Raw genomic sequence first — 25,120 nt, 5'->3', positions numbered from 1 at the left:
TTTACAAATGATTTGTTTTTCCTTTATTAATATATTTATTGAGACATAATTAATATCAAAGCAAAGTTATTTCAAAAAATGCTTTAATTGTTCTTTTATCAATTTTTTGGTGGTTTAATCATTCGACTTGTAGGTGGTGGAATCTTATCGAAGCCAGCATTGTCAAAGACTGGTAGTAAATCTCTAACTCTTTGACCAGGATAGATTGATGCAAGTTCATTCCATCTAAAATAAATAAATACTTAGGAAATATTAATCACTGTATCATTGCACGTATACATATATATATATATATATATAGCTTGCTAACCTATTGTTTTTATATTTAACAAGCGATTGTGATGAAGTTAATGGTGTGTCTGTAGGAAAATAAGTTGCTCCATAAAAATCTAAGCCTTGACTAAGCAATACACTAGTTTCTTCCAAACTAGCAAGAGTAACTCTTATAACAGGTGGTCCAGTGTAAATTGTTGCTGGCTCATTTAAAGATTGTGCTTCATTTTTTAATCTATCATTGATAGCTTTTACTAAATCATACATGAAAATAATAAAAAAATTGATTAAATAATGAAATAATAAAATAATCTTTCCTACGAATGATAAAGAAGATTCCTTTTTAAACTTACAAACAGTTCCAGTTGCAAGAGGAACTCTTGTTACTTCTACTATAGAACGGTATTTAAATAAAGCATGTCTGATATCATCTTCTGGTAATTCTTCTGGTACATCTAATACGTACACTGTAAATGTCTTCGCTGGTCTACATGGTATAGCAATCTATAGTCAAAAATATTATTCATTTTAATAATAGTCTTATATTGTATATAATTTTGTACAAGTTTTACCTTTTTATAAAAACGTGCACCAGTTACTTTATGAAAACCTTTCTTATACACTGCGTTATAATCGTCAATGTTGCTAAATTTAAAAAGTATTCCAGTAGCTGTTTTTGTTAAAGAAAATGCCCCGCTGAAAATTTTTATAGTATAAAAGATTTAAATGTATCGTTGAAGCAGTCTCATATATGTTTATTGATTTTAAATTTGGCGCCATTAAAAAACTAGCGGGAACGAGTATCATTTGTTTTGAAAAACGCGGGAAATAAGCGCGTCAGTGATCTAACGTATCGAAGTGCATTTGATTAAAGAAATATTAATGTAAGAATTCTTACCGAAAGTTCATTTTTTCACAGATAGACGCTGCCTTTTCTATATTGAAGTCGTGGCTAGGTGTTAATAGGAATGCACCCTTGGTGATGAAATCATTGTCGCTTATTTCCGAATCGGTTTCACGAGTTTGCCAATCATCGGAAATATGACGAGCCTCTTGATTAAGTCTAAGAAGAGAACTGCTTTTGGACGTTGACATGTCTCTTTTGTAAGTACAACTACGGCTCTCTTACCTTTGCAACATCTTTTATAGTCAAGATCATAGTATATGGGTTTGTCTAGTCCAGGTCTTTAAAATGATAGAACGTAATTCGTAACGCAATACGTTACGCGAGATCGCCTTCTTGACTTGAAACACAATCGAGCAGAAAAATCATGCTAGTACGTATGTACTGTATAATACTAATCGTTTCTTTCTATTTCTTTATACAGGGTGAAAAATTAACTTTTGTTCCTTACAACATTACTTTTTTCTCACAAATATTATCAAATTCATCTTCTGTCACACCTGTACTGTTCATTTAAACTACAATACTCGTATAGAATATATCGTTAATATTCATTTTTTATTCTGTTATATATTAATCATGAAAAAAAGCTTTTTTTTATACATTTTTTTATAACCTGTGTGATTTAAAACTATGATGGTAATTGAGAAGTTTTCAAAGTACCACATCGGTAAGAAAACTACCTTACTTATCTTCATTATCTATTATTGATAATACATAGATTTTATTTTATTAATTATTTACAGAATAACGTTTAAAATAAGATATTTCTAATGATAAGAAATTGTTGATCTACCCTATATATATATACACACATTGACATAAATTTAGCGTTTGTCCTTTGTTTCTTATGATCTACTCGAAGAGACGGATTAATAGGGCTTGTCTCTCGGAAGTTTATTCGTGGGCGTTGTCATCTATTGTTATTACTATGTGAATATTCGATCAGTAGTGTGTAAATCATTGTAAAATGTGTATGTATATACGTATACTACATTATTACAGAATAATTGGTTATTATCTGTTAAACTTCCGTTCCCTCGTTCGTGTTTGAAAAAGATTACGTGATAAACTAAAAGTTACTTATATATATATATATTTTCAAAAGATACTCTCTTATTATAATTATCTGATTATAATCTTGTACAAATAAATAACAACTTTGTATTATTTATTATAAAACCTTTATAAAATATTTATAATATTTATCATTAATTTAATATCAATACTAGATCTGTCATTTAGGATTTGTTTGTCGTCGTCGTGTGACATTTAACTTTCTTTTCTTCACAAGGTTTTATTTGTTACATTTTATGTGTGTCATATACCCTGCTTTTTTTTTAACAGTATTTTATTGTTACTTTATCATGTAAAAAAAGAAAGTATGCTAAGTTTGTTATTATAGTACTAATGTAAGTAGTGACAAAATAAAGATAATAAAAGTGAGGTTATCAAGTTTATAACTTCATAAATAACTTTACCGATTGTTAGTTTATGTTTGTTTTAATCATAATTATAACAATAAATTTGAACAAATCTTCTTGATTATGTCAATTTTATTCTTTTGATCATTTAATCATTTATTTTGTAGAATTATATAAAAATGATCTAACACTGTTTCTACATAACTTTAGTTTACTTATTACTGTTTTCATTACTTAAAAAACAAACTTAAATACTTTTCAATATTTCTGTATATTGAATTATATTGTTCTGAAGTATTTCATTTATTTAGATTACAAAATGTAAATATTATGTTTGCTGTTAAACAAAATCTCAAGACGACGCTTTTACATGGACCAGCAAAATTGAGCAAGACATTCTTATATGAGGTATATAGATGATATTATATCATGGTAATGAATAAAGATAATAGATAAAGATACATTATTCAACAATTTATATTTTAAATAAATTACATGTTTCTCGGTGTAAACAGAGACATTTTTTCTATTAGAAAGAAATATAATTAAGTAGAATAGTTAAAATATATTATTTAACAGGCAGCCATTTATTGGGCAGAAGAAGGTAATCGTGTTTTCTTTATCACACCGATACCTTTACAACAAATTCCTTCAGCTTGTCATGAAAGTAATCCTTCAACATACTATACATATAAACTGATTACATTTTTGTAAGTTTAATTTTTGGTTGTATTTCAAATAAAGTACATAACATTCAATATTTTTTTTTTGTGAAGTATGAAAATAAAAATGTACATATTCTTGTAAAAGAAAAGAAAAAAATCAACAAACATTTATGTATTATTATTACTGGAAATTATTAGAATTAATTATAGAAAAATAATAAATTTATAGGTATCTATCGGATTACAAATCTTTAGCAACACAATTAGCAGAATTGCATACATTTATTTCATTACCTACAATACTTTTGTTAGACGACATAGATCATTACATTATTAACGATGATGCAACAAAGAAAGAAGATCCTTGTGAAGAAAAAACAAAGATGCGTATTGCCAGAACGTTTAGTGTCATCTTTGATGCGATAAATTCGTGTTCACGAATTTCTAATACCATTGTAAGCTATACTATTAATTCATGCATAAACGAATAACACACGCAGTATTACCAGTTCATTTATTTTCTTAGGTACACGCTTGCGTGTGGTCTTCGTCGATTTTAAAAAAAACCAATTTGGATACTACGATATATTTTCGTAACATCTGGAACGTATCGGAAGACGAAGAGAAGAAAATCATTTCGTTAAAAAAGATTGATCGTGAAATGCATTTACCCACTGGCTATCCAATTTTCGAATATCACAAATTTCAAGACGGAACACGAATTTTAAAAAATATTTATCGTGAATTTTTTCATTGATCGATTGTAAGTTTATTTTATTTTATTTTATTTAAATATTTTTTCTAATAAATAAACAAAATACGTATATGCATTTAATATATATTTAATATATTGTTAGGGGCTGTACTGGTTTGGTTTGAACAATTCGAACCCATTGTTAAGCTCGTGTGTTTCCACGTTTCAAATAAAAAAAAAACAAGAAAGAAAGACAAGATCTTTTCTAAGAAAAAAAAATCCTTGAAAAAATAAATCTATATTTTTAATATTTATTATTAAATTAAATAAATATAAAATTTCAGGATATATTATTTCTTTGAAAAAATAAGATAGATATTCTCAAACGAAAAGACATAGGATGTTGTAAAAGAGACAAAACACATGTTGGAAGGTCAAATTCAGTAAAAAAAACATTCGTCACTCTTTTCAAATTGACAAGTAGAATTAGTAGCTGTAAGAGAGAGAGGTAGTTGGGATCGCTTTGTTAAATGATAGGAAGACCGGGCTTAGAGACATGCAGGCATGCATGTAGGAAAGCAGACTGGCAGGCAGACAGGACAGGACAGGCCAGGCCAGGGTAAGCCGAGCCATGCAGGCAAGTCAAGAGAAGGCAGACAGGCAGGCAGGCACAGGAAAGAGCCGTCGCTGTTGAAAGCCGGGACAGGTTACTTCGGCAGTAAGCAAGTGGCAAGTGTTAGTCGTCCGACAGCACTTGCCACGAATAGGCATGCGATGGTCCCGTTAAGTACCGATTTTACGTTTACTTGTCTTCATATCCAATCAAATATTGAACAGTGAATCATTTCTAACGTTTTGCAAAAGTGACAACGTTTAAATAGATTAATAAAAAGAGATATTACTTGATGAAAACCTTTTAAAATTGATTTTCATATAACATAGGAAAATAGAAGAGAGAAAGATAGAAAGATAGACAGAGAAAAGAAGAGTGTCTATCTGTTAGCTATTCGAGTGTCCAGTAACAGACAAAATAATGAGTAAGAGGATAGCATATGTCTGCAGGAGTACAGGAACGAGTGAATGCATTTGAGCGTGTGCGTGCACGTGCGTGTTTCTGATCCTGATCGACCTCGAAGACGCGCGATCATCTGCCTTCGAGGACACGATGCTGATGCTGACAATTCGTCTCGTTTTACTTTCGATCTTCTTTCAACATTTTGTTGCCGCTAATCCTATCACTTCCGCTGAGGTATTGTCAACAACATTTTTTTTAAATATTATTATAACTTATTGTCGAAATTAAACGATAACATTATTATTATTATTATTATTTTTGAAACAATTCACACGAGGCGATGCAGACGGCGCGTCATCGAACGGTTTAGATCGTTTATTATGTTTCAATTAAATAGTTGAAAAAGAAAAGCATTTGCCGACTATTCGCCTCAGATAATTGAAGCCATTATTCTATGCAATGCATAACTTGTACACTTATCGTGCTCTCAAGCGGTGATATCTGTTGTGCTAAATGTGCGCAGCTTACAAACATCTTACAGTCATTTCGAATGACTATTATATTGAATCGACTAAATAGTTTTTTAATGTTCGACGTTTAAAAAAAAATCATCTGTATAATTTGATAATAACAATATCTCTATGATAAATACGAGAATTATGATAAATAAATAATTACGATTTCTGTCCCATGAAGTACGTGTGTAAAAAAAAAAAAAGCAAACAAAATTTTTATTCAAGAGAATGAGAGAAAGATGAGAGGCGCCACACGATATATGAAAATTATTAAAGGATTACAACATTCTCTCTTTGAACGTTTTAACTTACGACGCGTAAGTACGCGTTTTATTTACACTGATTGCGAGCAGAAAAGTAAGACAAATATCTGCGGCCAGATTAAAGCTCAAAGTATATTTTCTTTTTCGCCCTCTTCTTTAAATGATATATACTTTGTACATGTTCAGAAAGATAGGTCTACTAAACTCCATACGTTTTAGATGAGAAGATACGCTTTTGTTATACCAAACTAAGATAAATATCTCTCGCTTTATCTATTTTTTGTTATTTATCGGTTCTATGTCTAATTAAACATTCATTATGTGTAAATGTTAAATCGAGTATCATAAGTGTCATCATCATCATCATCATCATCATCATCATCATCATCATCATCGTTAAGAAGAACATTTGAAATGGGAGGAATAAAATATTTCATCTTATCTTACGAAACAAGAAATCCTTTGTTTGCCAATGATCTTGTTAAGTTAAAAGAAAGGTGAAAGGCGGTACCTCTAACTAATGATCGAACATTTAAAGAGCGTGTTTTACATTTAATAATAGGCGCCTTGTACGTCTCTCTGTTAGTGATTAAGCGCGAGACTTATGTAGTATATATCTATCTATGTATATATATATATATATATGTATATACGTACTTACTTACGTTCGTTTGTACCGACGACCGAACGATAACTGAATTACATAAAACCTCGTTGGTAGTCATTATCTTTTCGACGAATAAACTTATATTTACGTTAGAGAAATAAATGTGCGGGAATAAAATCAACTTGAAATATAATCGAACTATAAGATACTGTATAAGAGGCTTATTGCCATTTAGAAACACGTTCTCTACCATCATCATCACCATCATCATCATCATCATCGCCGTCGTCGTCGTTCTCATCGTACGCGTCAAGTAAATTATGAGTTCAATCAATTTCCGTATTGATATCTTAATCTTCGACTTCACGATCCTTCTTCTTCTTCTCTTCTTTTCATCTCGTTATAAGAGAATCTCGTCGTTATTTATAACACTGCTCTACGTTCTCCCGATATACCTAATTAATTATGATAAAAACATGAAAGCTAGTTGTTCCATTTCGATCGATTGTTTATAAATTGTTTGCATACGTTTTACAATGAAATCAGAGAGAAAGAGAAAGAGAGAGAGAAATAAATAAATCAATACTTATTTTTTTTTTTTAATGTATTCTATTTTGAATACTTTTACTCTCTCGTTCGTTGCTAAGACTTGGTATCGAAAACACGTTCGTACAGTTCGATATTTACTTTCTCTGATTATTCTCTTTTTTTTTTTTATGAAACTTTTATATACCTGAACACCTATCGATTTTCTATTTCGAACTTGTATCTTTTTTCAAAGAATTTTCTTTCCTATGAAATAAACCGAAAAATATTCTCAAAAAGAAAAAAAAAATTCGTAAATAAACGAGACGAATTTCTGCTTGACATAATCGTTAGAAAAGAACAACGTTGTTAATCTCTCTCGAAACATTTGTTTAAGATCGACATGATGAAAATTTTACTATCTACTATCGCTTCTAAGATTATTTTGTTTAATTAATATAAGGTAAAAGGAATAACGATGATGAGACAGAAATAATAATTGATGCGAGACCGTGAACCCCGTAGCGATACGGTACGGTATAGTCCAGTGCGGTGTAGTGCGGTACGGGACGAAGAGCATCAGGTACAGAAAGCGTCTAAGAAACCTGTTTGGAGACAGCCAATATCTTACGAGGCCTTTTCTCTTTCTTGTTGCTTTTCACGACACACACGCACGTTGATGCATTCCTGCGTACGTACAAACAGTTCCTTCCGAATACTTACTGCCAGCTACTCTCTGTCAGAGTATTTATCCTTTTATTCTTCTTATTCTTCTTCTTCTGTTCCTCGTTTTACGTACGCAATGGTATGCGAGACCCTTCGGTTACATATGAGATAGCTTACGACTTTTCTTCTTTTTTTTATTCCTTTTGGGTAAACACCAATTAATGAATTACATATAACTAATTATACGACGAACAAAGATTTAATTCAAGAATAATTGGTTCAATCTAAAATTGTTCAATTAATCATTAAACGCTCAGCAAAGTACATTTTCGTTTATAATTCTATTATCCTAGGAACAATGCCAGAAGAAATTAGCCGAGTGCACGATAGAAGATAAAAGTGAACCGGTATGTGGAAGCGACGGTGTCACGTATCCTAGTCAATGTCAGGTCATTTCGAAGCAGTGCCAGGGTGAATCTATCCTAATTAAACACACCGGACCCTGTCCAGGTTCGTATGACAACTGTAAATATATCTATTAATTAGATGATTAAATAAACTCGTGGAAAGATAGCAAGACAGTATTAGTCATTGCTTGAGACACGATTATTAACGATTCTCTATTTAAAAAAGAATAAATTAAGAATACGTTTGAATAGGTAGGGGAAAAAAAAAAAAAAAAACATTAACGAAATTTGTTTAGAAATGCCAGCATGCTTTTCGGCGAGATTGTCGTCACGATCGAGAGTACGACCGGTTTGCCGACCAGATGGTACATTTGCGCCGGTGCAATGCCACATGGAGACCGGGTTTTGCTGGTGCGTAACATTGCAAGGACGTCCACTGCCGAATACCTCGGTAAGGCACCAAAGACCGAGATGCGAGAAACTCGCTCTCAGATCTGCCATTGCTACTAAGAGTGGACACAAGAGACGTTCCTCTAATTTGAAGGAAAATGGACACTATAACAATACAAAACGAAATGCATGTGGTCGTCTTGAAAAAACCAAGTTTAATAATAATCTCATAGATAATTTTAGGATTGAATATAAACGAACTAATATATCAGCGAATGGTGAGTGTTTAGAATTTAACAGAATAAACAAACAACGCTGTTATATTTTCATATTTTTATTACTATATTTAATCCAAATAAATCCATTGATAAATTCGCGTTGATCTCGTTCGTTCATTCTTAGGTGACAAAAACGTGGAACGCGTATTGTCTTGGAAATTCAGTACTCTAGATCTAAATGGGGATGGTTATCTGGATCGTACGGAGTACAAGGAACTTCGCAAAGTTGCTAAACAAGTAGTTAAACCTAAAAGATGTGCTCGTACGTTCGCCCGAACCTGCGACATCGATCGAGATCTCAGACTTTCTAAGCAAGAATGGGGTACTTGCTTATCCAACGATTTCACTCGTAAGTCTTTTACGTGTATCACCTTTTACCTAATTTTTCTTCTTCTTCTTCTTCTTCTTCTTCTTCTTCTTCTTTATTTTTTCTGTTATCATTTTATCGATAAATATTTTTGTCCTGAATGCGAGCTGATTTAAAGCCCATTAAATGCGTGGAATATCCTTTGCACGATTATTATTTACCATTTTTTTCCGAACTGTCATCATTGATAAATAATTTAAAAATTCATTATCATTTTTATTTCGATGCTTGCAAGCCGAATAATTATTTTCTTCTTCTTCTTCTTCTTTTCCTTATTCTCTTTCTTCCTTCCTTTCTCTTTTAAATGGATGGTCGAAATCTTCCTCGCATTAGTCACGCACGCATGATGAATCATTCTATTGGAATATAATTACGTTACTATTCGAAATATGAAACCGCAAGAGAGCAAAGTTTGATCTTTCTTTAGACATTTATCCTTTGCTATATCAGGAAGTACATTATATATACTAAATGGGGTTCCCCTTCCTCCTTCTCCTCCTCCTCCTCCTATTCTGCACAAATGATTATAGATTCTTTTAAGGATTCTTGGTAAAAGAAATACAATTATGTCCAGCATATCTATAATGGATATTAAAATTTAAATATTTAGTATATCTAGTTTATCTTTATCAATATTTCAAAAATCATTCGTTCTATGGATTAAAATAATTGGAAATAAGATGATCTCGTTACCATTGTATATGACATTTATTTCTCATAGTAAAAAATAATTAGGTACACAAAATAATAGTATTGCTATCATTGTTAAAATTATCCTCGAAAAAAAATGATATGTGGTTGAAATGACTGCTAATCAAATGACAGGATTATTGGAAACAATATGCGAAAAGAAGATGAAGAAACGAAAATGGAAACGTGTAGAGACGAAAAAAAGGTAAGTTTTTTTTTCTGACATTTTTTTTTACAATACTAATCCTAAACTATGTTAATGAACAAATTCTTCTATCTCTATTTGAATCTTTACGTTTAGAGTTGTTGTATGCTTCTTTATTATTATTCATTATGATTTCAGTAGGAATTCTGCGTCAACGTTATCGTATTTATTTGACCGAAGATTCAAAACTTCAAATACTACTACTTCTAGTTAAACTTCTTGTCATCGACTAAAGTGTTCTTCAAAAAATGAAGAAGTTAGTAATAAACTCTCGTATAATAAAATTGCTAGAAAGAAAAAAAAAACAATTTCTTGCTAATACAAATATACGTATGCAGGATGTTTCCTTTATCTCATAATGTTGAAATATTTTACGAGAGATTGAAATTATCTGACTAAGTATCCTAACATTTTTTCAATACATTTTTTTTGTGTTCTTAAGAAAATTCTTTTATAACTCTTTTATAACTTTATATATTGCAACATTACAAGTTAAGGGAAATACCATAAATATATTCTGCTATTTGTTGGAAAAAAAAACCTAATAATATATGTTTCAAAGTATGATTAACGTGCACCTCTACGAAGAAGGTGATGGGGGTGTAAAAGAAGATCAGGAGAAGGAGGAATACGACGAACGACGACGATGATTGGCCAGTGTTGAGTGAAATATCGTCATCGTCGGGAATAAACCTTTTTGGACCGATCGTGGTAGAAAAAATAATGAAAAAAAAAAAAATAAAGATAAACAAACTACGATCATTCTTCATATATACACGATAACGAGATCCTTAAGTGCAGTAGGATAATTAATAATCATTAAGCAAGAACACAAACTTGCGTTTTATCGAAAACAAACTATCGTTCTCGTACTAGTCTTTGAACGATACGAAGATTCATTCTTTGATATGCTGGACATAGAAAAGAGAGAACTTTTTTCATTGATCAAACGTTTGAAATCCTTTTTCCTCTTGACATTTGTCTCCTCCTATATATAATCTATCATACCAAAACTAGAGATATGCATGTATTGCAAAATATTGGAAACAAAAAAGTACAATGCGACAGAGAAGAAAAATTGTTTTAATGCAGTTTTTGCGTTGTTGAGATAATCCTCCTTCTCCTTAGCTTCGTTAAAATTTCGCACAAGTTTGTTTTGTTATTTAATAAGTGCAACAATAATGGGCAAACAATATTTCCCACCGGATGTAAGATAGGCAGGCTCGCTAGAAATGCACATGCATGTATTTCTGTTCTTGTTATTGTTGTTGTTGTTGTTTAATAATATGTAACATGCTTCGCGTCGAATTCTAATCCGCTTGAAAGCTTCTATCAATATACCAGCATGATGTCAAATAAATATATACTATGATTTCGTTTACTACTTGGTGGTTCATTGATCTTGGTAATGCATATTATTAAGATGCAAGAACTTACGTTGATACGCGTATCGACTATCAACGAGGGATAAAACTAAAGTCGCGTTAATGTTAAGTCGCGACGATAAATTAAGAATGGTTCTTCGAGACAGGATATATCGTAAAATGCGAGACCCGCTGGATAGTTCGTCGCGCTGAGCTATAATATTCACAAATTCTGCAGGAAGTTTGCCCACACGTACGTAGCTTTTCTCTCTCTCTCGTTTAGGAAGGAATTGAAGCAATTGACTTCGCGTAACACGCGCCCGTTTAAAACTATCCTCCTTATACTTCTCTTCTCTTCTCTTCTCGTTGTCGCGTCTCAAGTTTTTTACACCCACGCGAGATCTTTCGTCAATAAATACCTTATTTTCAGGTCGAGACAAAATTGAGAAAGGAGATTGAAGTATTTAGAACGATAAGAGGCTTTAGCATAAAGGAAATTTACAATAATTATATTTAAATGTGCAATTTAAATAAATCGTACTTTTTTTTTTTTTTATTGAAAACGATAGGTTTACACGATTTAAACGTTGAACACAATGGAGTCCAAAATATATGCGTTATAGCATGATCCCGTGCGTGCATGAGATTTCACTATATCTCTTCTTCTTTTGTCATTCACAATCACCTTACCCCCATTCATTCACACAACCCATCCTCGCCCCTTTATAAATTATAATTTGCTGCTACGCTTTTGAGCAATGGTGCGCGAATGACGCAAAGCAAACTGTACATATATAGGTAAAGCCGGTCGGCTGAGTGACATCATTGTTATCATTTAGTACGTTTGTTCTTGTCGCTGAACTCCGCAGCAGATCCTCGCGAGGTCCCCGAGGACCAGAGGACACAGGCCACTGATAAAGGTGAGTTTCAGTCCTGTAATGTCCTTTGGGTTAGTGCAATTTTCTTTTTAAACAAAGATATTTGTTTAGCGAGCGATAAGATAATTTATTATACGCGACTATTAATCTTCTAATATTTCATGTAAATATGTAAATATGTTATTTATTAAACTACTAACACACAAAATGTTGTTGACATACTAATATACTATATAGTAATCTCTATAACTTCATTCGCATTGTTCCAGTACTCAAAGGTAATGCCTCGCCTACAGATACAAGAACCACGTATTCTGATAATCCAGCCGATACCAAAGAAGAAAATGATGGTATGTTTCTTCTAAAACATGTACAATTTATTTTCTTTAGTTATTGTATTTTTTGCCAAGTAAATAACATAAAAGAATAATTTTTAATGCATCAGCAACGGACTGTTTATCGGATAGGCTATCGGTAATGGAAGATCAAAGAAATAATTCACAAGAAAAATTTTATATACCACAATGCACACCTGATGGTAGATACGAACAAGTCCAATGTTATTCTGGTTATTGTTGGTGTGTTTATCAAGACACGGGTAAACCTATACCTGGAACGTCTTCGAAAGACACTAAACCAAATTGTGATCCAGCACCTACACCTAGCAGACCAATAAAAGGTATGCATTATTTAATATTTACTTTTTACCTTGTTTTTTAAATCATTTTTGTCGCTCTTTTGTCCCGCAGGATGTCCCGAGATTAAAAAACAAATTTTCTTACGAAACTTGATGGATGTATTGAAAAAGAAAATGAAAGATTCTAATTCAAGTGAAATAACAGCCAACTGGCAGGCTTCCAAAGAAGAACAAATAGCCACGTGGCATTTTGTAATGCTTGATAAAAACAAAAATAAGGTGTGTAATTATTTTATATCATTGATGTAATACACGTTTAACTTGATGAAATTTGATCAAATAGGTACTGGAAAGAAAAGAATGGAAGAGTTTTCGCATCATGGTCTCTAACAATAAGTTGCTTCGTAAATGTGGCAAAAGATTGCCTAGGTATTGTGATATCAATAATGACAGAAAAATCAGTATGACGGAATGGTTGAGTTGCCTAAGTACTCAACCTGTAGCAACAGGTACCTTTTTTTCAGCTAAAAATTGTCATTATTTAATAAATGATTATTTTATTATTATAAATATATATTATTTTTTTAGCTGAAAGTTCTGAAAATTCATCTACGAACAAGCCAAAGAGGATGGGTCCTAATCCATTGGATCAATTTCTCAATGACGACGATTAATACAAATTTGATGTGATATGCATTATCATTTAATCTATGCAATGTTAAATGCATTGCAATAATTTAGTATTATTTAATCATGGAATTTAATTGAAAATTAGATTGACAAATTAGTAAAAATCATTTATTCATTTTACTTTGTTGTGCTTTTTTTCTATTCTTATCAATTTTCTTTTATATAATAATATTACCAATAATATTGGTAATCTATTAATAAACAAAAAAATGACTAAATCTAAATAAAAAGTATATTGTATATAAAAATCAATCGATCAAGTAATTTCGAAAGCTAAGCAATAATAATAATAATAAATCTATGAATATATTTTTGTATACTTGTCTTAGAAAATATAGATACCATTTGCAATATTGTTTGAAACCTTTAACACTGGAGAAGTTACTCTCGATTACCACTCAGTTTAACACGATAATTTGAATAATAACAATATTTATTTAGGTTTTATTTGGGCCAATACCATTTCATAAATGCTTTCAACAATACAAGACTTCAACATACAGCATAAAAGGGGATAATGAATTTATTAAAAAATTATACAAAATATAATTTACTTACTTAAGTGTATAACACGTTTTATATAATCTATTTTGTACTAATCATCAGAATGCATGGCAGTTACTGTGACGTAACAAGGATTGTCATATTAATACATTAAGCGACATATAAGAAATTTAACGCTCCGACGCCGGCAACGTTTCAACTACAACGTACGTTTTGTTTTTTTTTTTTTCGTTAAAAATGTAAATGTAAATCAACGTGTAAGACACCTACTAAACAAACAAAACAATTTTGCAACATTTCAGTGCCAGCGTTCAAGCGATAAACTAAGAAACCCGCTTTAACATGGGATCGGCGCTTAATGTGTTAAATTATGATGCACATTTTTATAAAAATTAATCTAAAAAATGAAGTAATACATATAACATATAACATTGTTATTGAATTACTTCAAATGTTCAATTTCTTCTAAGAAATTTACTATCTATTGGAAGTTGAATTAGATTTTGATGCACCGCCTGATGCTTGAGTAAAAGGAACATTGGTAGATCTTGATGCACCGGGTGGTACTCGAGTAACAGGAACATTAGTAGATCTTGATGCACCGGGTGGTACTCGAGTAACAGGAACATTATTAGATCTTGATGCACCGAGTGGTACTCGAGTAACAGGAACATTATTAGATCTTGATGCACCGGGTGGTACTCGAGTAATAGTAAGATTATTACTCCGCCTTGGTATAAAAAATTCAAACATGCTATGTGAATATCGTGCTAACATTTCAGTTAATTCACAAGGCATTGGATCTGTCCAGAAGAAGTCATGATCTAATGCTAAATTTGCATCATACCTCTTACCAGGATCAAGAGTAAGAAGTTTATCTAACAAATCAAGAGCATTTGAATCTTTTATACAAATCCCCAGTTTTTCGTTAATCTAAGAATAAAGACAAATATTAATGCAATATAATATTATTAATATAATCATATCAACACAAATATAGCAACATAAATGAATTCATTCACAAACTTTTCTTGTTTGATCCTTGGGCAGATGTATTTTATCATACAATGGACATTTTACTACACTTGGCCAAACTTCTTTCGTTATAGAGCCACACAATTGTGAAATGTATAATAACTGCCTTTGTTCTGTATCTCCTTTCAATATAGGCGTTCTGAAAATTAGCTTAATAATCCTGTACAACCACTTTTAAAAGCCCATACTTTTAATATATAATAAGTTAAGATTTCTTTCATATTTCATTAATTAAAATACATTATACCTTGTCCACATTTCAGCCATTATACATCCAGCAGCCCATATATCTATTGGTGGACCATAGTTCCTAGTTCCCAACAGTAATTCTGGAGGCCTATACCAAAGAGTAACGACCCTATTTGTATAACCCTTTGTTTGTTCAGCCAATACTCCACTAAATCGTCTTGCTAAACCAAAATCAGCAATCTTCAATACACCATTTTTCATAAGTAAAATATTTGAAGACTTAATGTCTCTATGTATAATCTGGAAAAAAAATGATTAATCACAAATTTGTTATTATTATCCATAAATATATTCGTATTGAATTATTTGTACGTAAACTTACTCTTCGTTTATGTATATAAAAGAGACCGTTAAAAATTTGTTTAAGCACATTCTTAATTTCTCCTAAATTAAACTTAACATTTGGATTGGATAATAAACCAGCTAGATCATGTTCGCAGAATTCTAATACGATGTAAAAAGTGGTTTGATACTCATTTTCTCTGTTTTCTACAAGTTAGAATTATAACTTATAAGATTACAATGAAACAGGAAATATTATCGCCACATTGCATTTTTTTCTTAAATGCAATCATTAAATTCATTCAAAGATAACCTCTAACTTTTTGGAATCAGAGTTATTTTTGTTGAAATAAATAAAATTTATAGAAAAATAGATACCTCCGGCTCTACAAACTTCTATAAGTTTCACTATATTTTCATGATTCAATAATTTTAGTATAGTGATTTCTCTCAATGCTGTTCTAGGAAACTGAAAATAAGAAATAATATAAATCATGTGAATATTAAAAGTAGTAAACTTCTAAAACGTCTTAACTATTTCATAAATTAACTGAATTATGCACTTTAACGATGACAACATATATACATACCTCTTGTGAACTATTTTCTTTTAATATCTTTTTCAAAGCTACATATTTGGTAGGATTTGCCGTATTATACCCTTTGAATACCTCACTGTTATTGAATAAAAGAAAATATAATTGAATTTCAACTTGAACTATTATCTAATATTTGAAAATGTTTCCTTATTGAAATGTTTTATTATCCAAAGATAATTAAGACATGGTACATCCATCGTCTTTGTAACATATAAAAATTGAAATAAAACAAACATTTCACTATATATATATATATATATATATATATAAATATATTTTTAGTATATATAAATTATACACATAAAACTGTATATGAAATCTAAAGACAGTATATATACATATATATATATATATATAACCTATATATATAATATAATACAAAGATTGAAATAGCAAAGTTTAGAAACTTACCCAAATGTACCCTGACCAATTTTCACAATCTTTTTATATTTCACAACATTGTCACAAAAAGGAAATGTAAAATTTTGCATATATTCCTCTCTATTTCTTCTATCCATGTTGTTTTTTCTAAGATTACAAGCTGTCACTTTAATAGATAATTTAAATAAAAATCAAACACTACTTGGGTTAACTGAATGGCGATCTTGAAGAGAGCACAATGAAATTTAAAAATGTCTAACCTGATCCCGCGTAATAACAATAGTATAGTAATATTTATGCTCAATGAACGAGACGCATGTCTAGGGTCTTTTTTCTAGTATTTCCGTTTTGTATTTTTATATACTTCCTGTGAAACACATTGATTATGAAATATGATTGGACATAGTTATTTGAGTGTTCCACTTTATGGCATTTTCATTTTTTATTGTAAACTAGCCTTAAATCACTATTGAAAATTGCATAGTAGAAAAATGGTGGACCGGTTAAACAATAACGCTTTATTATATGTTATTATTATTTTCTGAAAATAAATATTTAATATTAATATTTGTAATATATATTCAAAAATGGGTCTTTTAGGTAAGAGTTAATATATTCGATGACCATCATCGATATTTATTTATGTTATATTATGCATAGAAACATGTCAGGTGATTTAATTACTTTCTCATTAACTTAACCTAACATCTGTAGGGTGCGCTGTATTGGCGCCAAAATTTTGGCGGTATCAGTCACTTACTCACATTAACGTATCACTTTTAGTATATTTAGTAATAGATTGTGTAAACGGATCATTTATTTGGAATTATTTAGTGTTCTTTGATAACGTGTGAAATAATGTAATTTTTATATAATATGTTATAACATTGATTATTTATTTATTTATTTATTTTTTTAACTACAGTGAATTTGTAATATTGTTAGACAAATTTTGTTGACTGGTGTATTAAAGGGTATTTAAAACGTCAAATATGTCATTTTAGAATATCAAATTCTTTTCTTTTATAATTTTATTTCTTCTATTAACTAAATATTGTAACTATGTTTATAAGTTGATACAATTAATTTCTCTTTGATAAATTAAATGACAAAAATGATGTATTGTTTCAGTTCGACAAATTTGTAATATATTAAAAAAAATGCCTGGAACTCCTAATAAGATTTACAAAAGACCATTTACAGTCTGCGTAGAAGGTAATATTGGAAGTGGAAAGACTACTTTTTTAAATCATTTCAAAAATTATGATAATGCGGTGGTTTTACAAGAACCTGTAGAACTATGGCGTGATGTTGCAGGAGTTAATCTATTAGTAAGTCATTTTATTTTTATCAATAATATGTCAAAGATACATCAAAGATACATATGTGATATTAATTTAATAATTATATTTTAGGATCTTATGTATAAAGATCCAAAGCGGTACGCTTTTCTATTCCAATCTTATGTACAGTTAACGATGCTTCAATTACATACTTATAAAACACAATCACCTTACAAAATCATGGAGAGATCGGTTTACAGTGCAAGATTGTTTATAGAAAATATGAAACGTAGTAAAATGTTGCAAGATATTGAAGTTATTGTTTTAGAAGATTGGTACAATTGGTGTATAACAAGTGCTAACATAGAAACAGACATGATAAGTAAGATTTACACTAATCTATTTACATATTGAATTAATATTAGAATACTTTATTCATTAATACTGTTTATCGATTATATAGTATATTTAAGAACAAGTCCAGAAGTTGTTTACCAAAGAATGCGTATACGAGCTCGTAAAGAGGAAAATGCTGTATCATTGGAATACTTGCAACAAATTCATCAAATACACGACGAATGGCTACTACAACAAAGCTTGTTTTCTTTGCCAGCACCAGTCGTTGTCTTAGATGGAAACAAGAGCATTAACGAAATGGTTGATGAATTTGAAAAATGCAAAAGTACCATTTTTTCGGATAAAAATCAAAAAGCAAATAAAAGTGAAATAATAACAACAACAACAAATACAACTTTCTCACAGGCAAAATTGGATTATTAGAAATAAAATATAAATAATGTAGGTATTAAAAATTTCTGCATTTAATAATTTAAATCATGCATTTCTAGTACTCGATTTTGTTTCTTTTATAAAAATGTATTATGAGAAAAGATACACACAATCATCATTTTCTATAAACCAATAGAAATTTCTTATTTATTAAATATTATTTATTATTTGTGGGCTTATATATTTATTGTACAGTTAGTAAATATTTTAAAACTATTTACTAATATTCTTTCCTTCATCTTTTTATCAAATCAATTATAATATTATTATGAAAGATCTGCATCACATATGTAAACATTTAATGAGAATTGTAATTTATATAAAATATTGTAAATAAGGAAACAATATATATTTGTATGCAATTGTTTAAAATGACTCTATTAAATCAAATAATTTGTTGGAAATTATCATAAAAAAAATCACTTGTAATGTAGATGAAGTAATAGCCAGTATTGCTAGATGGCGGTACATCTTTTATCAGTCGGTAAGATAAAGTAACAGTTATTGCCGCTAGATGGCGGCATATATTGTACAGTCGGTAATAAAATACAGATTTTCCATTATGATGGAACTTTGTCCATTATGTCAGATTAATATTACTGACGTATTGTAAGTTAATATAAAAATATACTACATAAGTAAATTTAATCTTATTCGATATTGCATTTATATTATAAATATCACACGCACATATCACTTTGTTGTTATAATTTTGTACGAGAATTGGCTACTCGTTCCGCACAATCATACTCTTGACAAAACCATAAAACATCTATTAAATTTCCAATTTGTGCATCTTTCGTGTTAGCCTGTTTCCAATCTAAAAGCAACTGATACATTATCTGAAATAAATATAAATTGATATTTATTAAAGTATAAGAATTTGAAAAGTAAAATCAATACATTGTACAAAATGAATAATGAATTACCTCGTCTACACCTTTATGTCGATAATTCTCTTCAAACTGTTCAATCTGACCATCTGAATAAGAAAGTCTCCTAGCAACATCTTTCCAACCATGACCAATATGAGTTTTTATTATAAACATATCATCAAATGTAATTTCATCTTCACACCTAGTCAACGATTCAACATTTTCCGGCATTAATCTTGATTTAGGTTTTGAACAATTAGTAGTATCCATTGGGACAGATTTATCTGTTGTAAAATTGTTGATATTACAAATATAACTTGTCCTTGCTCCAATTTTCACTCCATTCGAATTAACAATATTGTAATTGACGACGTTTGCTGATTGTGCTGTAAATAAAAAGACAAAAAAAAATATACATTTTCTATGATACATATTTTTAAAATATATATATATATATACATTTCGTTGCTAATACCATTGTCAGTTTTGTTTGCATGATTAAAGGATTATATTATCAGGATATTCTGCTGTTAGTCTTATCGATAGTCTAAATAAAAGTATGGATATTCGTTCGAGCTTTTATCAAATACATATATCATGACTTGCTGAAACGTTTAACACAACTTGCACATCCATCAATATATAATCTAATTCTTGATGACCGACATATTATCATATTTATCTCATGAATTATTTAGAACGATCCCATCTACTTTCTAATCATTCATTAGCATATTCTTAAGAAATATGTTATCATTTCAAAGAACCGCAAATATTAATCAACTTGACTTATTTCAGTTGTATTGTACAATAACTAAATGAAGCCACCTATACTCGGTATACTTACAAGGTTTCGTTGTACGAGACTTCGTTTTCGTTTTAACATTTGGTTTTTTATATTCCCTAAAAGTATTTGTTGAAGGTAGATCCTCCTTGTCTATGTCGTTGTCATCGTTATCAAGATTTTTTGGTTTTTTAGGAGAAAAATCGGAAGTAGTAAAAGGTGTAGTAACACCACCACCATCACCATCACCATCACCACTCGGTGCTGATTTTTGTCGTTGCAATGGTGTTGCAATATTACTTTGTTCACAATTATTTTTCTTTGATATTAATTGTCTTATAGAAAATTTTCTCTTCTTTTCCTCTTCATTATTTTGTTGCAAATTATTCGTATAATCTTGAATAGGTACACGTGGTGGATCAGGTTTTGCATCGGTCGTCAATAATTGAAATCGTCGAGAGAAATCGGAAAGTATCGGCATTCTCGAGGAAAACTTGATATCCTGTTGAGATTAACAACAACTTGTTTACTCTTTATTTTTTCAAGTATTGTAATGTTACATGTATAGTAAATGAAATATTTATTTGTAAAACTATAAATAGGAATATACGTGACACCTTTATCGTTTTAAAAATATCTACATAATTAAAACGAACCAATTCATGAAGTAGATACTCATTTTGAATTTTTATCAAATGATAAAATCGATCAACTGAAGTATTCTCTTTCTATCTTTTATATGTATCCGGTATAAAAAAAACAAAAAGGGGGAGAAGGGATACGATAAGTTCGAACACTTAAGATGAATTTCAACAACATGAGTAGAAATAAATGAAATACAAATGGTGATCTATGCACTATATGCTGATTCAATGTAAAAAACAGATCATCATAAAGAGAAACGGTTCACTGACAAAGGCACATAATACTTGAAATAAGTAAATGTAAAATGATAAACCAAACGACCTCGCGTGATCTGGGTTTTCCAATGGTAAAACCGGTAACCATTAGCAGTAGTGCTAATCAAAATAATAAGTATGTTAAAACAGACGAAACAAAAGACGCGATGGTTGTCTCTTTTAATCTTTCCTTTTCGTTCTTACAATTTCTTATTAATAATGTAATTTTAATCTTGTAAATATAATAACTTCATTATTCTTATTAGATCATAAGAAATTGAAATGAATTATCTAAACATTTAATTAACTCGTGATATTTTGAACAAATGTTCTTCTTGTAGATAAATCTTCGAGATAAATCTTCGTTATAAAAAAAAAAAAAAAAAAAAAAAAAACAGAAAAAATGAAAATGAAAATGATTAATGGATATCTTCTTAGAAAGAATATTTTACTGTAAAGTATACTAATCTTTGAATTTATTTATTAATAATATATTCATCAAAATATTATTTCATTTGTTTAACATCGTACAAATTTACATATCCAAATTGATTATGTAATCGATTAGAAATACTTCATTGAAATATTTCAAGCATTTCTACGATAATCTCCATTTGCAGATTATTTTCGATCAAGGCCTTTATTTTTGATCATTATCCATTTTATTTGGTTTACCACAAACGCGGAAAAATAATATTCACAAAAACGTTCTTCTTATAATGAAACTTTGCAGAGGAAAATTCATTTACAAATACAACAATCGTTCGTAACATCTTCAACGTACACACTGTATAGATATCTTTTGTGTTTTTTTTTTTTTTTTACATTTTTATACAGTGTTTTTATGATAATAATATAAAATGATATGACGAGAGAGTATGTCCTTTTATCTTTCATTTTTTTTAATCTATTCCAACATGTGACATAATCTTGATTAATTTTGATACTTTGTTTGGTTTCATCATTGCATACACACACACACACACACCGATATGCAAATTCTACTTTCAAAAGTCATCACAAAAATACAGTAGTGAGTAAACGTATCTGTTCTTCGATTCTATGCATGTTGCAAACTGCATTTCTCAATGTAAGTAAGTAAATATTTCTGAGTACAGTTGAACATCTTCATCGATAAATCATATTTAATGTTTACTTGATAAAGAATTTCCTTGAAATCTAAGAGGAATGAAAATAATGCATTTTTTATTTGTAACTAAGGATTTGTATTTTATTCAATTAATTCATGGAATATGATTAAATTATAATAAATGATTCCTAATATCTATATATTATCTTATGTATCTAATAGAAAATGATGAAAAGACAATGAATGTGTTTACTTCGTTGGCGCTTTTTTCTTTTTTACAGAAAATAAAAAACACGACATGATTACTTATCTAAAATGATAAATACGGCGTCGTAATTTAAGAATTGTGAATAAATCAAGCAGCTTTTCATTTAAATTGTCAACTAATAACAATGTACTTTACATCTGCACTTACCTTATTATCACGAGATTTTGAAAACAATCTTGAATTTGTATATTATTAATTGTTGACACGTGAAAAGGAAAGATAGATCAATTGTTTATCAATAAATCGTACTTCTTTTTTGAAAGGTATATCTCAAATAAATATAGAAGAGCTACACAATGTACTGTCCAGTCGTAGAACTTTCAACAAAATGATGACGTCTTTATAATCATGAATTTAACGTGACGAACCACTGCGATCAGTTGCGACTGAGCTACTAAACGTCACGCGCACGCAAGCGAGACAAATCTAAAAAGAATGGAAAAAGAAAAAGAAGGAGGGATGAAAAACACTTTGGTACGTAGCATGTTTAATAAATAGTATAGTTCTTTTTTCCTGTTTGTTCTTTGAGGTGGCACAGTGGCATGAAAAATGATATGTTCATTCTACCTATTCACATTTTGGATGTTTCTCAAGGTCCACACAGAATAAAAGCAATCTGCATCAGTGTTTAAACTTCTTTCCTACTCTGTTTCAACGAGTTCTGTTGTTTCTTTCTTTATTATGCATCCAATTAATAGTTATGAGCCTTTCTATTAATCAAGAAAATAACGTCAGAGTTATCAAGAAAAGGCGGGGGAACAGTTATCTATTTTAGCCAATGAAAATCAAAGGAGAATCTCCCTCCATGTGGATGTCAACTGGTCATAAACGAACAGCACTATATACACCGTTTCACTTTTAACTAGGAGATATGCTTGCAATGTAGATTTTTTGTCAATTGTTACAAATTTAAAATTCACATCTTTCCTTTTCTTTACAAGTGCATTCTAAACAAGGAGAGAAAAATGTCACAAGATTTAATTAGTCTTCATCGTTATAATTTATTTTGTATTAGGTGAAACTTCCCGCGCAAAGTAGTTCTTCGAACGAATGACTGGTTGATCTGACGGAAATTGACGATTATATACGAAGTTATTACGCATGCGCAACATCCTCGGCTTTTCCCGTATTTCCCCCAATCACTTTCATCATTTTTTCTGGCGCGAATCGTTATGTCATTTCAATTATTATTTTCCTTTTTTTTTTTTTTTCTTTGAAAATGAATATTAAATTGTCTTAGGAAAAATGCTTGATAAATCATCATTTTAATGCGAATCTATCATCGTTGGAAATTATGGAAGAACAAAATTCTTTTGGAAATTATGCGATATCTGAACGTGCTTTAATGAAACTTGAAACTATTAAAAATGCGTTAAAAGATGACATTTGTAAAGCTGATTATAGGTGGACAGTGATAAGAAACAAGGTAAGAATCTTTTAATTTTTATTTTGTAAATAATGATCGCCATATTTATTTATTTATAATTATAATCATATAGAAAACAGATAATGGAGACACGGATACTGAGGAATCTGATGCAATGGATATCAAGGAATCAATGGATATTATGAATGCCACCCAATTACCCTCGACTCAATTTTATTTTACTCAAGTTACAAAAAATCATATTAAAGAAGATACTGAAGATAAAGATGATGTCGTTTTAAAAATATGTGATATTATTGAAGTTTTGTATGAGGGATTAGAACGAAATAATGGAATATTGGACTTTGTTCATTTAGAAAATCTATCGAATAATGATCTAATCAAAGTTTTCACAGATTTAGGTGAAAAATTAAGTATTAAAGGTATTTACAATTTGTGTTTGTCGATCAAAGATATTAATCTAGAAGATGGAATTAAATATATGGGTCTCATATGTACTTATGTGTTATTACCAAAGGTATTGGTTTTTATTTATTATTCTTTAACAAAAATACAATTTGTAATTCTTATATTTTTATTCAGATAATTCAACTAGAAGGATCATCAAGATTAATCACATCTGGTATTGGTGAATGCGTTGACAAATTTCCAGATGAAGTTATAAAATTTATTTTCATACCTATTTTAAATATTGATTTAAAAGATTCATCGATTATTAATTTTATCGTTAGTGCTTTTCAACCTGTGAAAAGATCTGTTCTTATTTTGTAAGTAATTTCATTTCATTCCAAAATATGTGTTGAAATACTATATTAAACAAATATGACAACTTATTTTTCTATATTCATTAATATTATTTTTCTATGTTCAGAGAATATGTAGAAAACACAAAGGAATTAAAAGAGTGGCATATATCTATTTTAGAAACATTGTTATCTGTAAAAGTAGACCAAATGATATTTGATAAATTAATAAGACTATTATTAGAAAAAGCAATTCTTTTTTCGAAAAATATGAAATTTAGCAAATTACTTTTGTCTTTTTTAAAAGCAAATACAATTACATCGGAAGAACAGAAAGATTTACTGAGAGAAATAATTGAAGTCAATGAAACCTTTTTAAAAAGGCCTATTGAAAATATTTTAAGAAAAATGTAATTAAATTATAATCTGTCAAATCATTTTTGTATTATATAAAATTTATATTATAAAAGTTGTATTATTATTTTTATATTGTGA

General features: G+C 29.7%; 7 protein-coding genes across 20 annotated transcripts; 4 read left to right on the top strand and 3 right to left on the bottom strand.

Annotated features, from left to right (window-relative positions):
- Positions 1 to 1,544, bottom strand: LOC107070665 (uncharacterized). Of its 4 annotated transcripts, none has more exons than XM_089173135.1 (5): positions 1,403 to 1,544; positions 1,172 to 1,348; positions 846 to 969; positions 311 to 777; positions 1 to 225 (listed from the first exon to the last, which is right to left on the bottom strand). In XM_089173135.1, exons 1-5 carry the CDS (start codon positions 1,411 to 1,413, stop codon positions 99 to 101), a joined length of 906 nt encoding a protein of 301 aa, XP_089029261.1. In that variant the 5' UTR covers positions 1,414 to 1,544; the 3' UTR covers positions 1 to 98. The 4 variants fall into 4 exon arrangements, with proteins under 4 accessions (XP_089029261.1, XP_089029262.1, XP_089029263.1 ...); XM_089173136.1 differs by having other exon boundaries at positions 1,172 to 1,336; XM_089173137.1 differs by lacking the exon at positions 1,403 to 1,544 and having other exon boundaries at positions 311 to 527; positions 627 to 777; positions 1,172 to 1,368.
- On the top strand, positions 1,239 to 4,932 carry LOC107070666 (uncharacterized). Of its 6 annotated transcripts, XM_089173139.1 has the most exons (7): positions 1,246 to 1,377; positions 1,452 to 1,550; positions 2,913 to 3,009; positions 3,181 to 3,311; positions 3,496 to 3,721; positions 3,793 to 4,029; positions 4,124 to 4,932. In XM_089173139.1, the coding sequence occupies exons 3-6, from the start codon at positions 2,932 to 2,934 to the stop codon at positions 4,021 to 4,023; spliced, it is 666 nt and encodes a 221-aa protein (XP_089029265.1). In that variant the 5' UTR covers positions 1,246 to 1,377; positions 1,452 to 1,550; positions 2,913 to 2,931; the 3' UTR covers positions 4,024 to 4,029; positions 4,124 to 4,932. The 6 variants fall into 6 exon arrangements, with proteins under 6 accessions (XP_089029264.1, XP_015184571.1, XP_089029265.1 ...); XM_089173138.1 differs by lacking the exon at positions 1,452 to 1,550 and having other exon boundaries at positions 1,239 to 1,377; positions 4,498 to 4,932; XM_015329085.2 differs by lacking the exon at positions 1,452 to 1,550 and having other exon boundaries at positions 1,239 to 1,377.
- magu (SPARC related modular calcium binding-like protein magu) lies at positions 4,925 to 13,577 on the top strand. Of its 4 annotated transcripts, none has more exons than XM_089173132.1 (10): positions 4,925 to 5,209; positions 7,905 to 8,061; positions 8,255 to 8,626; positions 8,751 to 8,975; positions 12,125 to 12,172; positions 12,400 to 12,480; positions 12,576 to 12,809; positions 12,880 to 13,046; positions 13,111 to 13,276; positions 13,356 to 13,577. In XM_089173132.1, the coding sequence occupies exons 1-10, from the start codon at positions 5,126 to 5,128 to the stop codon at positions 13,439 to 13,441; spliced, it is 1,620 nt and encodes a 539-aa protein (XP_089029258.1). In that variant the 5' UTR covers positions 4,925 to 5,125; the 3' UTR covers positions 13,442 to 13,577. The 4 variants fall into 4 exon arrangements, with proteins under 4 accessions (XP_089029258.1, XP_015184579.1, XP_015184578.1 ...); XM_015329093.2 differs by having other exon boundaries at positions 12,122 to 12,172; XM_015329092.2 differs by having other exon boundaries at positions 12,092 to 12,172.
- A 378-nt stretch (positions 13,578 to 13,955) lies between these two features.
- On the bottom strand, positions 13,956 to 16,766 carry LOC107070668 (Cyclin-dependent kinase 9). The gene is made up of 7 exons (XM_015329094.2): positions 16,538 to 16,766; positions 16,118 to 16,202; positions 15,906 to 15,996; positions 15,568 to 15,734; positions 15,244 to 15,485; positions 14,988 to 15,135; positions 13,956 to 14,894 (listed from the first exon to the last, which is right to left on the bottom strand). The coding sequence occupies exons 1-7, from the start codon at positions 16,642 to 16,644 to the stop codon at positions 14,439 to 14,441; spliced, it is 1,296 nt and encodes a 431-aa protein (XP_015184580.2). The 5' UTR covers positions 16,645 to 16,766; the 3' UTR covers positions 13,956 to 14,438.
- Positions 16,767 to 16,977: 211 nt separating this feature from the next.
- dnk (deoxynucleoside kinase) lies at positions 16,978 to 18,738 on the top strand. 2 transcript variants are annotated; one of them, XM_015329064.2, is made up of 4 exons: positions 16,978 to 17,107; positions 17,639 to 17,838; positions 17,923 to 18,172; positions 18,254 to 18,738. In XM_015329064.2, the coding sequence occupies exons 1-4, from the start codon at positions 17,095 to 17,097 to the stop codon at positions 18,568 to 18,570; spliced, it is 780 nt and encodes a 259-aa protein (XP_015184550.1). In that variant the 5' UTR covers positions 16,978 to 17,094; the 3' UTR covers positions 18,571 to 18,738. The 2 variants fall into 2 exon arrangements, with proteins under 2 accessions (XP_015184550.1, XP_015184551.1); XM_015329065.2 differs by lacking the exon at positions 16,978 to 17,107 and adding an exon at positions 17,261 to 17,367.
- Positions 18,739 to 19,074: 336 nt separating this feature from the next.
- On the bottom strand, positions 19,075 to 23,770 carry imd (death domain-containing immune deficiency protein). Of its 2 annotated transcripts, none has more exons than XM_015329071.2 (4): positions 23,063 to 23,770; positions 20,302 to 20,740; positions 19,509 to 19,840; positions 19,075 to 19,421 (listed from the first exon to the last, which is right to left on the bottom strand). In XM_015329071.2, exons 2-4 carry the CDS (start codon positions 20,717 to 20,719, stop codon positions 19,284 to 19,286), a joined length of 888 nt encoding a protein of 295 aa, XP_015184557.1. In that variant the 5' UTR covers positions 20,720 to 20,740; positions 23,063 to 23,770; the 3' UTR covers positions 19,075 to 19,283. The 2 variants fall into 2 exon arrangements, with proteins under 2 accessions (XP_015184557.1, XP_015184556.1); XM_015329070.2 differs by lacking the exon at positions 23,063 to 23,770 and adding an exon at positions 22,643 to 22,783.
- On the top strand, positions 22,831 to 25,112 carry LOC107070658 (uncharacterized). The gene is made up of 5 exons (XM_015329067.2): positions 22,831 to 22,969; positions 23,736 to 23,921; positions 23,995 to 24,399; positions 24,465 to 24,649; positions 24,754 to 25,112. Exons 1-5 carry the CDS (start codon positions 22,931 to 22,933, stop codon positions 25,037 to 25,039), a joined length of 1,101 nt encoding a protein of 366 aa, XP_015184553.2. The 5' UTR covers positions 22,831 to 22,930; the 3' UTR covers positions 25,040 to 25,112.
- Positions 25,113 to 25,120: the final 8 nt, after the last annotated feature.

Source organism: Polistes dominula, unplaced genomic scaffold (genome assembly GCF_049000335.1).
Source record: "Polistes dominula isolate Pdom_NZ unplaced genomic scaffold, Pdom_raw_medaka contig_22, whole genome shotgun sequence".
NCBI classification, from domain to species: Eukaryota; Metazoa; Arthropoda; class Insecta; order Hymenoptera; family Vespidae; genus Polistes; species Polistes dominula.
This window is presented reverse-complemented; position numbering and strand designations above follow the sequence as displayed.

Excerpts from the sequence above, each read along its gene's own strand:
- LOC107070666 (XM_089173138.1), top strand. Across the intron at positions 3,010-3,180 it reads GCAAGACATTCTTATATGAG|GCAGCCATTTATTGGGCAGA; the intron begins GTATATAGATGA and ends ATTATTTAACAG. Across the intron at positions 3,312-3,495 it reads TATAAACTGATTACATTTTT|GTATCTATCGGATTACAAAT; the intron begins GTAAGTTTAATT and ends ATAAATTTATAG.
- LOC107070665 (XM_089173134.1), bottom strand. The coding sequence starts at position 1,368 with ATGTCAACGTCCAAAAGCAGTTCTCTTCTTAGACTTAATCAAGAGGCT. Across the intron at positions 778-845 it reads GTGCACGTTTTTATAAAAAG|ATTGCTATACCATGTAGACC; the intron begins GTAAAACTTGTA and ends TTTTGACTATAG. Across the intron at positions 226-310 it reads GTTAAATATAAAAACAATAG|ATGGAATGAACTTGCATCAA; the intron begins GTTAGCAAGCTA and ends TATTTATTTTAG.
- magu (XM_015329092.2), top strand. The coding sequence starts at position 5,126 with ATGCTGATGCTGACAATTCGTCTCGTTTTACTTTCGATCTTCTTTCAA. Across the intron at positions 8,976-12,091 it reads CTTATCCAACGATTTCACTC|TACGTTTGTTCTTGTCGCTG; the intron begins GTAAGTCTTTTA and ends GTTATCATTTAG. Across the intron at positions 12,481-12,575 it reads TACCAAAGAAGAAAATGATG|CAACGGACTGTTTATCGGAT; the intron begins GTATGTTTCTTC and ends TTAATGCATCAG.
- LOC107070668 (XM_015329094.2), bottom strand. The coding sequence starts at position 16,644 with ATGGATAGAAGAAATAGAGAGGAATATATGCAAAATTTTACATTTCCT. Across the intron at positions 15,997-16,117 it reads AAGAAAATAGTTCACAAGAG|TTTCCTAGAACAGCATTGAG; the intron begins GTATGTATATAT and ends TCTTATTTTCAG. Across the intron at positions 15,486-15,567 it reads TTTATATACATAAACGAAGA|ATTATACATAGAGACATTAA; the intron begins GTAAGTTTACGT and ends TTTTTTTTCCAG.
- dnk (XM_015329064.2), top strand. Across the intron at positions 17,839-17,922 it reads TTGCAGGAGTTAATCTATTA|GATCTTATGTATAAAGATCC; the intron begins GTAAGTCATTTT and ends ATTATATTTTAG. Across the intron at positions 18,173-18,253 it reads CATAGAAACAGACATGATAA|TATATTTAAGAACAAGTCCA; the intron begins GTAAGATTTACA and ends TCGATTATATAG.
- imd (XM_015329071.2), bottom strand. The coding sequence starts at position 20,719 with ATGCCGATACTTTCCGATTTCTCTCGACGATTTCAATTATTGACGACC. Across the intron at positions 19,841-20,301 it reads GTCTCGTACAACGAAACCTT|CACAATCAGCAAACGTCGTC; the intron begins GTAAGTATACCG and ends TTTTATTTACAG. Across the intron at positions 19,422-19,508 it reads GACATAAAGGTGTAGACGAG|ATAATGTATCAGTTGCTTTT; the intron begins GTAATTCATTAT and ends TATTTATTTCAG.
- LOC107070658 (XM_015329067.2), top strand. The coding sequence starts at position 22,931 with ATGGAAAAAGAAAAAGAAGGAGGGATGAAAAACACTTTG. Across the intron at positions 24,400-24,464 it reads CTTATGTGTTATTACCAAAG|ATAATTCAACTAGAAGGATC; the intron begins GTATTGGTTTTT and ends ATTTTTATTCAG. Across the intron at positions 24,650-24,753 it reads AAAAGATCTGTTCTTATTTT|AGAATATGTAGAAAACACAA; the intron begins GTAAGTAATTTC and ends TTCTATGTTCAG.